The sequence below is a fragment of the Diceros bicornis genome, chromosome 20 (genome assembly GCF_020826845.1).
Source record: "Diceros bicornis minor isolate mBicDic1 chromosome 20, mDicBic1.mat.cur, whole genome shotgun sequence".
Lineage (NCBI taxonomy): Eukaryota > Metazoa > Chordata > Mammalia > Perissodactyla > Rhinocerotidae > Diceros > Diceros bicornis.
In genome coordinates this window covers 53194590-53206727 of record NC_080759.1, presented here as the reverse complement: position 1 = coordinate 53206727, position 12138 = coordinate 53194590, and the positions used below count along the sequence as shown (strand labels likewise).

Sequence of the window (12138 nt, the reverse complement as noted above, 5' to 3'; positions counted from 1 at the left end):
TGCATGAATTTTAAAGTTAGGCCATGTAGCTGCTGGGATAACACAGCCCTCCTGCGATGCGTGCTTCTAAACACGTAACACTCCTAGAGAATCATGACCATAAGAAATGGCTCCAACAGATCTGCATGCCTGGATGAACAGCTGCCTTTGGCTTTCTGAGGGCTCCTCAGTGGCAGAGAAACACTAAGGAGAGAGGACATTTTAAAAGATTCCATCTAAATTAGAAAATGAATCCAGAAAATGTGGGTGGGGGAAGCCTGGAATAAAAACCTAACTGGATCTGCATTTCTAAGAGCCCAGTAGAGGAGATTATAACCCACCAAGGAACTGCTTTCACTTTCCCATGGTGCATTTTAAGGGTGAAGCTTCCCATGGTTTTCCCACAGCAGAGGGAATGTTTCTTTTGGGGGAAATGGTAGGATGTCCTCTGATGCCTAAGAAACAAGGAAGATGGCAGTTTTTTAGATATTTTTCAATGCACCGTACTTCAAGTGTCCCCTGGATTTATTTGTGAATGAGAAAAAGTATTGCTCTTGATGTGGAGATCACAAGAAATCTGATCTGCAAGTAAACACTGGAATGATGGGCACTTGCTAAAGTGCTGTAGAGCAGGGGTTGGCAATCCATCCTTTGCATCCCTGTATGAAATGTTGGCTCCTACCTGGCTTCGCTGGGGACTTATTCATACCACTGTAGAACACTATAGAACGTGGCTAACACAACCACCAGGCTTACCACCACCACCAAACACTATTATTTCCACCACTCTCACTACCAATACCCCCACCATCACCACCTCCCCTGTCACCACCTGCACCATCACCTCCACCACCACCACCACCATGACCCACCATCACCACCTCCACCACCACCTCACCGCCTCCTCCGTGACCACCACCATCACCATCACCATCACTGTGATATTAACAACTTTTACACAGTACTTGTTGGCTTAAAGGGAACCTTCTTGTATAAACATATTAATCAATAAAGATCTCACTGCTCTTCTAGGCTTGCTACATGATGGATAGTGTAGTTTTGAATTTCATTTTTAAGTTAGAGCAAAGCTGTTTCAGCCTTTAAATAAATTTGAAAAATTACACAAATCTCAATACTGGTGTTGTCAAAATCCCTGCATTTTCTAGGAAGATTAAACATCGGAAACACTGTAGATTTTATTATGTGTGCAGGGCATGATCATGTACCATTGGAACTATTTCAACATAAACACACCCACATTTAAAAGCCTTTTGAATGAGTTGACTGGGCAAGAGAGTTAAAGAGAAAAGTTAAATAACAATGCAGTCAATTTCACAATTATTCTTGTAATTATAATCCCAATTTGTCATCCTGGACTGCCATTGCTGTGGCTACCTAGGGCAATAGCAATAGCAAAACGAATGGGTCAGGTGAATTTGGTGTCATTTCTGCTCTGGAGTAAATCAGTACAAATTAGATTCTCCGAGGAATGTCTTGACTCTAGGGATTCAGCATTTAGATTCCTAACTTCCTTTGTTCTTGCTCATCTACAAGGGTGGCAACATGTATGGGGACAAAAGAACCAGTGAATGAGAATAATAAGGGGTGTCCTATGTCCTGTGTAAGGAGTTCAGTTCTCCGATTCAGGAGACATTCAGGTGTGAGTGTGAGACATTCTCTTGTAGGGTCTGTACATAGAGGCAGAGTACTGACTTGGGGTGAGGATCTTCAACATCTGTTTACTATGCTTTTCTTATGCAGCTGTGCAGCTACCATGGAAAACACTGCCTCTGGGGTAAATGCATTTACCATCAGAAAAATTTATCTTAGACTTCCTGGGTCTGGAAGGCATCTCAATAAATCATCCAATTTGTCTATTCTGCTTCCCTGCAGGTCTACACCTAAATCATATGAGAGAAAGGCGCCTCAGGCTTTTAAGATTCTTTTGATAAGAGGGTCTCAGTGTCTGCTTAGGATTTTGCCCTTCACATCCCAGTTTTATGAATGACCTAATCTGGCCCTGTTCTGTTAAAGATCTATTCCTCATGGCCTGTTTTCAGGAGGGACTCATCTCTGCATCCATGTGCAAAGAAGGGAGTGGAATCCCCTGTGAGAGATTCTGAAGGCTCTGGCAGCTCTGCTTACAAGGCATAATCCCCTCTACATCAATACCCCCAAGTCCTGCTTCTTGGAGGAGGGGTGAACTGGGGCAGCAGAGAGTGTGTGGAGAGCCTGGAAGGGATGACGGATGGGTGCAGCAAGCCCTGCCCCAAGAAGAGTAGTACAGACTTAAAGGAGAGTTAAGGTCAAGGCTGTTTATTAGACAGGCTGGGAGGGCATGCTGGAGGGGTGGTGATGGGCACCCATTTTGGCATGCACTGAGTCCCAGCTGATGAGAAAGGAGACACAATGGATGACTGGGGTAGTGAAAGATGAAGGCCATATAAGATCAATGCTTCCGCAGGGAAACTGTGGTCATTCATTCTAATGAATCTTGGGAGTTTGTCATGATAAGAGGTTGGTTTCATGGCAAGAGGAGATATCTCAATGGGAATTCTGTGGGTTTCCCTGAAATCCCCTCCTTTGCTTGCCTCCCCTTTACTCCCTCTCCTCCCCTTTCCTTCTTTTCTTATCCTCTTTCCCTTCCCTCCATTCCTAATGAGCAAAGCTTGGTTATACTGCATCCACCATCTTGGATCCCTCCACCCTGGATTACGCCAACTAAGAAGAAATCTACAGTGACTTCTTTCTCCAATTTGAGGGAATGTTATGAGCTGAGCAAGAAAGAAGGAAAGGGGGAGGTAAAGAAGGACTGAGGATGAAATGTGTGTAGAGGACATTTTCTCTTAGCTATTTTCAGGAATAAGATGCTCAGTTTTTATACCTTTGGCTTAATCTCCTCATCTCCTGGGAATCTTTGCTGTCAAGCTCTCAAGTGACCCACTAGCTGCTAAGTCCTGCTGAGCTGCCAAGCTTGGCTTGAAATCTGATGCCCCAGCCCTCTGCCCTGTCCCAAATCCAGTCACCAGCTCTGAGGAGGAAATGCACAAAGCTGAGCTCACCTGTCATGGTGTCTTTCCTGGAAGTGTGTTCTCCTTTAGTGCCGTGGTAAGTGGCATTGCTGCCAGTGGACTCATAGTCTGTTTTCCTTTCTTTGAGGCTGATCATTTCCCGAGGAGAAGCTGGGGCACTTGCTACATAAAGAAATCAAAAGGATGACTTTCTGTGTGTCATTCCACAGCATGGATGGCTTTTCACACCAACAGCTAAGGTCATAAGGACACCTTAAAGCTCAACATATGTCAATCTGTGTGCGTGGACCTGGGGATTTTTTTGTTCTTTTTGCTCTTGTCTTTATCCTCTTCCCTTAACCTGTGTCATTTGGTGCTTTATAGTTCAGGGGACATGTGACTTGGAGGCAGGTAATTAAGGACTATATCCTGGGGCCATCTTCCTTAGAGAGACATCCTGGTGGGGACATGACCGCCCAAGGTGTATGGGACATATTTAAGAATGAGGTTGGTCTTGATTTCTTTCTTCCTCTTTCTCTTCTCTTTTCCCTCCCTTTCTTCCTTCTTTCCTTCCTTTTTAAATTAGATGTATTTCAGAAAGGATATTACTGATATTGAAGAATCCCTTATTAAAATAAATGCAGTTTTACTTAAATATTGAGTCACCCAGAAACTGCCCTAAAGGCAGAGAAAGCAACTCTCCACCTAGGATGATTTGTGGGGCCGAAATAGCCCAAACCACAAGATCTTCTCCAACACTCTGCTGGGGTGGGCTGGGTGCAGGGCATGCAGAGAGCCCCTTTTTCCTGATGGGGCATCCTTGCTCCAGCTCTTTCAATGAACACTCCCAACAATCTCTCACCTACACATTACACCTCAGCCACACGCTGCCTATTGGACCCAGGGAGTGAATCCTGTTATCACTTTGTGTCTCCATTTCTACAATGATGGGTATAATTAGAGCGTTCCCCTGGGAATCCACAGTTCTTTAATAAACTGGTCCCCGAACAGAGGAAAGGCTGAATTTGGATATAAGGAAGCAAACAAAAAGAGGTTTAGTTTTCTTAAAAGATCAGATGGATTGAGAGCAACAGAACAGCGCTGTCAATACAGAGATGTGTTGGAAGAAGTGGAGTAATAAGTATGTGCGCTGATAATAAGGCAGCTAGCTGTGCTCCCCACCCTGTGGGCTGTCCTCACATTGATCTCCATGCTCCTCAAAGACGCCACTCATATTCAGAGCTTAGGCAATTGCATCTGACTCAATATGAGCTCAGCAAAGTACTCTTCTGCCCCAAAGCCTTCTCCAGCTTCCTATGCCAGACGGCAGTGCTTTGTATACTTATTTAACCTTAAGACTCACCTGAGAATTTAGAGATTCCAGGACCCCAACCCAAACCTTGTGAATCTGAATTTTCAGTGGATGGGCCTAGAAATCCACATTTAATAAGCATGCTTGGTGATTACTAAGCCTTGAGGAAGTCTGGAGAACTCATATTTTTAGGATAAAGTCCTCTTTCCTTGGCTAGCGTCCAAATCTCTCCCCAATAAAGCCTCAGTTTACCTTTCAGCTTATTGTTCATACCCTCTGCAGGATCCCTCAGCTCCAGCCCACTAGGTCTGCTTGCTCCCTGAACGTACCTCTCCTTTCGTGGTCTGAGCCACTTGATTCAGTTCATCAAACTTAGTATCGTCTATGTGCAAATCCTTATGCTAGACACTGGGAGAAAGAAACATGAGTCATGTCTAGACTGTCTGAACTAGAGGAGCTCTCAATCAAGCCGGGAAATGGACGTGGAAATAAACCAGAAATAAGAGGCAGAGTGCTGGGTAGAAGTCATAGCCAGATGCTGGGAAGGTAAACAGAGGGATCCTGTGCTCATCCCCTCCTTGTCTCCTGAAAGGCCCCCCACCCACTTCTCAAGCCTATCAAAATAAAATTGAGGCTCACTGCCTAGCTCTTGCAACTCTCAGAGGATGCCAATGCTGGCTGCCCATTAGAATTAAATAGCTGGAATACTTCAAAAAATACTGATGCTTGAGCCCCACCCAATACCAGCTGGATCAGAATCTGTGGGTATAAATTCAATGGGAAGGCAGGGAAGCAAACCACGTTTGCTCTATGTAAATCAACTGGGCTCTGTGTCCAGTTACTGCGTGTTTTCAGAATGTCGACTGCTGCGTCTCACTCACCTCCTCTACCCTCTGCCCCTCTCTTCTCTCTTCTGCTCTCCATCTTTCTCTCCCAGGAGAGTCCCTGTTGTGCTCTTGCTCCTTTGCTTCTAGGTATTCTTGCATAAAGGCTAGCCTTTTATTAGTCACTGCCAGGCAATCACGAAGGGACAATGTTTTGGAGCCTCTCGACCAAAGCTTTCAAAATTAGAATCTAATATTGCACAGATGGTGGGGTTGATTAAACAACGTCAGGTGTGTAATTATCTCCTGAGACCTCACGCACAGTGGTCCGAGTCCCCGGTAAACCAGGATGACACTCCGGGAAAAATCAAATCATGCAAACAAGTGTTGATTAGGTGTCTTCAATGTGCCTCTCCCAGGAGATAATCAGGCAGCACTCTGGCCAAATGGCTGGGATGTGAACATCCTGAGGGAGTTCTGCTTCTCCCTCTGGGCACCTTTCAATCTATTACATCATTAGAGCTTTCACAAAGACACCATCCTTGTGCTTCCCAGACTCAATGCTCTTTATCTTCTTAAGGACTATGGAAATAAGACGTGTAAAAGGCCATCTCCATGCTTCTGAGACAGGGAGAAGTTTCTCCTGATGAGGGGGTTCCTGATTCTCTCGTCTAGTGTGGGACCAAACGCTACAGCAATAACACCACACTAAAAATATAAGCCTTCGTGGGTCTGGGAGAGAGTAATTTATTTCAGTCAAATATTCCCCATTCATTTCTGACTTTCCTCATCATTCTGACAGTAAAATGTGGTGTAAAGTTTTACGACAAACGTCCTCAAGGGCAGAGGGGCCATTCTGCTGGGAGTGCTCTCTACCATACCCTCTGAGATCGGTTCCAGAAAATATTACTTCAACAGGAGGAGGGCAGCAAAGAGCAAGGAGAAACTTTCTTTAAATACAATTCTATATATAGGGGGGTGTGTGTGTGTGTGTGTGTCTGCACTCATATCTAATTATTTATCCACCCTTCCTTCTCACAACAAAAACCAAATGCAGAATGTTTTACTTTGATTAAAACAACACTAAAATCTATGCCACTTATATACTAAATGATGTGCCCATATTTTGCCTTTAATTTTTTCTCTAATCTTTTATTTATTTTTAAATTTTATATAAATTTATATAATGTAGGTGTAAAAATAAGGGTGTAAAAGTAAAGGGTGTAAAATTAAAGTATCTTTACAAGTAAATAAGGGAAGCTAGTTCAAAATTTAAGCAATAAGGTGACAAAATTAGAAAAAAAGTAAATTGAATGACTTAAAAGTTACAGTTGGTTGTACTAAGAATTTATCAGTGATGTATCTGCTGGTCTAATGGTAATAATAAAAAGCCAATCAGATAAGGAATAGTAATGAAGCCCTGAATGAGGTATTTCAAATGTAGGTCATTCTAAAGGAAGAAACAGTACACCGTCTCTCCCCTCCTCTGTTATCCCAATTATCATCAATAAAATGCAACTCAAATACAGCAACTAGAAGGATGTGCAACTATGTCATGTAACTATCTACTGGGGCTTTGGGGAAAAAAAAGGGGGAGGATTGGCAATAGATGTTAGCTCAGAGCCGGTCTTCCTCAGCAAAAAGAGGAGGATTAGCACGGATGTTAGCTCAGGGCTGATCTTCCTCACCAAAAAAAAAAAAAAAAAAAAGCAACTCAAACTATTTTGAGTTGGGAAAACGTGCACGGAAAAACCCTGATTTACAAACACTTGACAATTTTCTCTATACTTGTTCCTCACTGGATGTGGGTCCATGACGTGCATTGCATGCACATGACACTTATTAGAGATTTTTAGAAATCTGTTAGAAAGAGAGATTTGTTCTGAGTCTGTATATATATAACACAAAGTCACCACAGCAATAAAACAGAAAACAAATTCATATGATATTTCTAGCAAACTTTGGAATCGGGATGGCTCTCTCACTGTAGGGGTCAGCTATGGGGCTGGGAAGGAGGGCTTTGTCTCCAAGGGAACAGGCCTGGCTGGCCCTGGGCATTTCTTACCTGAGCGGTTGTTGGGTGACACGCGCACAGGGGAGATGGAGGGCGTGCGGGAGGAGGAGTAGGGTCTTTGCCGATCCCTCTCGATGGTTGAAGATGAGGCTACAAAGTGATATTGTGACCATCCATCCTGCAATAGACAGCATGCTCCTATTAAGTGGGGGAAGGCAGAGCGATTCTTCATCTCCTGACACTTTGAAATTCCAAGCATTTGAATTAGCAAAACATTTCTACAGTCTGTCAAAAGACATCATGAAGCTCTGTGCCATCATCAAGGTAAAAAGAGACGAGTGTGAATGGAGACTTATCTCCTGCTCCCTCCAGACAGCCCCATGGGGGAGGGCCTGCTTTTAGTGCTTGCTTTCCTTCCAATATGTGGCATACATAAATGGTCTCTTTGCAAACCTGCTTTGGCCAGAAGCTTTCATTTAAATAAAAATATGATGCTCAAAATGTTGGGTGAACCTGAAACTGTCTATTCTTTGCATACCTGGTTCCAGCTCTGTCTGGCCCTCTTTTCGACCACCTCAAAGGTTTACAAAGTGTTCCCTCTTTTGTTCCCAGAACCAATCTGTTAGTGATCAGAATGCCGAGCAGCAGCCTCCCTTCCCATCTATCTCCCTTACGTTGTTTCAAACCTCCTTCTCCGCCACAAACACCCCCTCCTGCTCAAGGCCTTCAGCATGACTGCTGCTGAGTGTTCACATCTAGACTGGTATTTTCTCTGGTTTACCCCAGAAATTATATTTTTCAACTTAGAGCATATTGAAAATGCATCCTACCAATTAGTCCTTCATTAGCCTTCCAATATCTAGTTAACATAAGAAAAGCGCAAATACTATTTTTCATTATAAAAACCACATAAATACATTATGGATCATTTTGTGAATTTAGACAGCATAAAGAAGAAAATAAAAACAGCCAATAATTCCACCCTCTTCCTCCCCAGAGAATTCCTATTAAGATGTCATGGTATTTTCTTCCAGTCTTTTTTCTTTTTTAAATCAAGTTTATTTCCATCGAAGTAATACGTCAAATAGTACTGACATCATAACAAAGAAAACAGACACCAGCCTCAGCCCTACCCCCACTTCCTGCTTCACAGAGGCAACAATTTTCGACTCTAGCTTTTTCTTCTGAAATATTTAGACTTTTAAGGGACTCGATGCTCTACAAAGAATCGTTGCAAACATAAATAGATGAAAGTTAAGAACAGAAGTCATACTCATTTCAGTATTTGTGTTTTTGTTTATCTAATTCTCATTATTCCCGTTCTATTGACTGGTAAGATAACGCCAAGATTAGAAATATGCTATTTTAACAGCTATTACCTAGCACTTATTGAGTGCTTACTACAAGGCAAGATTTTCTCAACAATCCCATGGGCTGGATACTATTTTTATCCCCATTTGACAGAGGAGGAACCTGAGCCTGAGAGAGTTAATAGGCCACCCAAAGTCAAACAGGAGGCAAGTAAAGAAACATATTAATACAAAAATGTGGTATAATGGTAAGTACTTGAAAGGAAACATAAAGCAGGGTTAGGGGATGGAGGAACGCAGGTATGGAGTGCTGGTGTTGCTAGTTTATGGAGTGTGGTTGGGCAAGCACTCTGGGAACAGTTAACATTGTGGCAGGGATCTGGTGGACGACAAGGAGCCAGACATTGAAGACATAGATGGGTTTTCCAAGCCATGGGAAGAGCAGATGTGAAAGCCCTGGGGTGGGAATGGGTTTGGCTCGTGTAACAGCAACAGAAAGTCCCTGTGACTAAAGAGGAGTGAGCAAGTGGGCACCAGGGAGACAAGAAGCCTTCTGAGTATCTAGGACAGTTTGGGGAGAGAATAGTAGAATCAGGGAGACCAGTTAAGAAGCTATTCCACTGGAGAGAGGGAGAGAGGACCCCACCTTGGATGGGGGCTGGTGGCAAGCAACGGGCGGATTTGGCATTTATGTTGGAGGATCTGCTGATGACTCAGCTATTGGGTGTGTGAACCACCAGGCCTGGAGGTGCCATTTACATAGACAGGGAACACTGGGAAAGAAGTGGCTTTAGGAGGTGAAACCAATACTATCATTTGGGACATGCTGGGTTAGAGATGCCTATTGGACATGAAAGAGAAGATAGAGAATAAAGCAGAATCTGCAAATCGTGATTTCAGGAGTGATGTCAGTGCTAGAGATAAAATTTTGGAGTTCAGCATACAGATATTATTTAAAGCAAAGACAATGGATGGAAACCTTGCACGTGAATGCAAATAGAAGAAGCAGGGGACACAGGGTTGAGCCCTGGGACACTCCAATATTTAGAGGGTGTGAAAGTAGAAGATTCAAAGGAGACTGGGAAGGAACAGAGTGAGCTGGGAGGAGAACCAGAAGGGTGTGAGGTCAGGCAAGACTAGGAAAGAAGATGCATAAAGGAGGAGAAAGGGACCAACTGAATGATAAGGAGGACCAAGAACAGACTACTGGCCTTGGGAAGACGGAAGTCATTGTGACTGGGACAAAAGTACTTTCTTCGGGCAGGTTGGTAAATGTCTAACTCAGGTGGGCTCAAAAGATAACAAGAATGGATGAAGGAGAAATGGTGAGTACAGACAGGCTTTGGCAAAATTTTATTATTAAGGGGAGCAGAGAAATGGGGCTTGAAGAGATTGAGTGACCAAGAGATGTTCTAATATATCACCTGGAAGATACTGTAGCATTCCGTCTGCTGATGGGAATGACTCAACACAGAGGAGGAAAAAACTGGTGATGCAGGAGAGAGGGGGAAAAATTGCAAGAGGAAAGTTCTCAAGAAAGGAGGGGTTGATAGGATTCAGGGAACAATGGGCTCATCGGCCACGGAAAGAGGAGGGAGGACAGACAGGCTGTATAGCTGCAGATGTGGCGAGGAGATGGGTAGATTTGGTGACGGGAAGATGAGGATGTTCTCTTGTTTTCTTACATTTTCTTGGGGTGGGGGATGAGAGTGAGGTCATCTGCTGAGAGTGAGAGGGAGCTGGAGTTTAGAGAATAGAACAGCAGAGAGGAAGGGAAGGGAGGAGAGAGGAAAGAGGAGAAGAAGAAGAAAAGAAGGTGTGAAACGGTACTTAAGGTAAGTAGGGAGCAGGTTGACTATGGCCAGGTGGTCGGGTGGCCAGGGTGCTGAGAGGTGACTTGAGGCGTGTGGCAATGAATTTAATATAAGACGACTAGTCAGCGTGGTTGCTTGTTTTTCTTCAGCCACGTTTAGCTGGCCTGGGCAGGTATGGAGCAGATGGAATTGAATAGGAGTGGTCAGGAAAGTAACTTGGAGGGGGACAGGAACAAGGGAGTGCAAAGGGCATGTCATGGAAGCTCATGGAATCTAAGCCAGGTAGAGAGGAAAGTGAAGATGTGGTGGAGGAGATGGAGAGTGAAAACCATTCAGTGGATTGAAGATCCGAAAAGGGTCATGGACTGTCAAAGAGAGGGTAATTATTCACAGATGCCCGGGCTTTTCTTGAGGGAGGAGAGGGGAGAACTTTCTGGAAAGAGCAATGAGGAGCAAAGAGGATTCCTACTCCACCCTCAACTCTAGAGATGTGTGGGGATAGGGATGGGAAATGAAAGCGCCATCACTTGAGAGAGCTGCGGCGGGGGAGGGGGAGGGAGTGGGGGTATCTCCTTAGGGACAGCCCAGTGTCGGAGCAAGAGGATTAAAGAAAAGAAGGGGCAGGTAATGCATACAGGAGATTTTGCTGATAGCAGACAGTGGGTCAAAGTGGGAAAGGATGGGAAGTGGGTAGGAGAAAGGTGGAATATTAGGGCAGACTACTGGCTGTTCAGATCCTTTGAGTGACAAGAGTTCAGAAACAATGGATGACCCAGGAGGAGTCTTGGGCAATTGGTGGTGACTGAGGTAATGAGAGATGAGGGGCACACAGCATAAATCCTCCTCAAGGGAAGGTGGGAGTGTCATGGTCAGGGGCAGGTGTTAGGGCAGGAGGAGAAAATGTCTCCATGGGATTTCTGTGCATTTCCCTTCAATTCTCCGAGGGTGGTGGCAAGGACAGGGAAGGAGCCGTCTTACAAAAGCATGTGCAGGATGGAAAGTATTTCAAAAGTGCATGCACCATTACTCATGTGTGGGAACAACTACAAAATCGTTTAAAAAAGATATTCCTTTCTTTTGAAGGCAATGCTTTGTGGACAGCAAAATTTTTAAATACGACCAAATAGAGGCAGATCATTTTATGCTTGTCTCACTTGCAATTTAGAAGATATACTTTGGGGTTCTAGGTAGTGGCTCAGGAAATTGCTTTCATCAAAACCTTGGCTTCTTTGGTGATGAATAAGTAATAATATTCTGTATGTCTTTAAAGGAGAGCAAGGTACTTCACAGTAAGACTGTTGGCTACTATTTGATACGTTCTAAGACCGAAGGAGACACCAGACATAAATGTGGCACAGACTCTAGATTTGGTTTTACTTGGTGAGATATCGATGGATTGCTCAGCATCTCTGTCTTCTGCAGGTGACTAGAGATATATTTTGCTCAGCAGTTCAGATTTCATGATGCTTAGATTACTTTGGGACTATGTAAGTATTTACATCTCCGGAAGTGTCAGGAAAGTGGATGTAATAATAAAACTGCTTACGAAGGAAGGAACTCGTATAACATACCAAAAAAGCTTTCAAATCCTTCATAAGACCCAATTCTGAGGATGCTAATGCGAGACAGAAATGTGATCTCACAGGTAACTTGGCCATGGGTGATGGGATTAGCTGATACCTGAGATGATGAAGAGCGTGTTAGAGGCTCCCAGAATGCCACCTCTGAGTCAGACACTGCATATGGCCAGCAACTGTCTGCATGTGGGCACAGGAGCTTTGAATGGAGATCGGAGAGGAGGACTTTAGGGAACAGGGCAGAGTGGAAACCCAGTTAATGCTCTTGAGTGGAGCAGTTTTCCGAGCCACAGCCTG

General features: G+C 44.0%; 1 protein-coding gene across 10 annotated transcripts in view; it reads right to left on the bottom strand.

Moving 5' to 3' along the window:
- Nucleotides 1-12138, bottom strand: part of CTNND2 (catenin delta 2) — an 892220-nt gene that overhangs the window by 10921 nt on the left and 869161 nt on the right. For 9 of the 10 annotated variants that reach the window (XM_058564335.1, XM_058564340.1, XM_058564339.1 and 6 more), the window contains 2 exons: nt 7192-7318; nt 3042-3173 (listed from right to left, as the gene is read on the bottom strand). In XM_058564335.1, the coding sequence (XP_058420318.1) occupies nt 3042-3173; nt 7192-7318 (259 nt within the window). The remainder of the gene's footprint in view (nt 1-3041; nt 3174-7191; nt 7319-12138) is intronic. The other variant, XM_058564342.1, reaches the window with a different exon arrangement.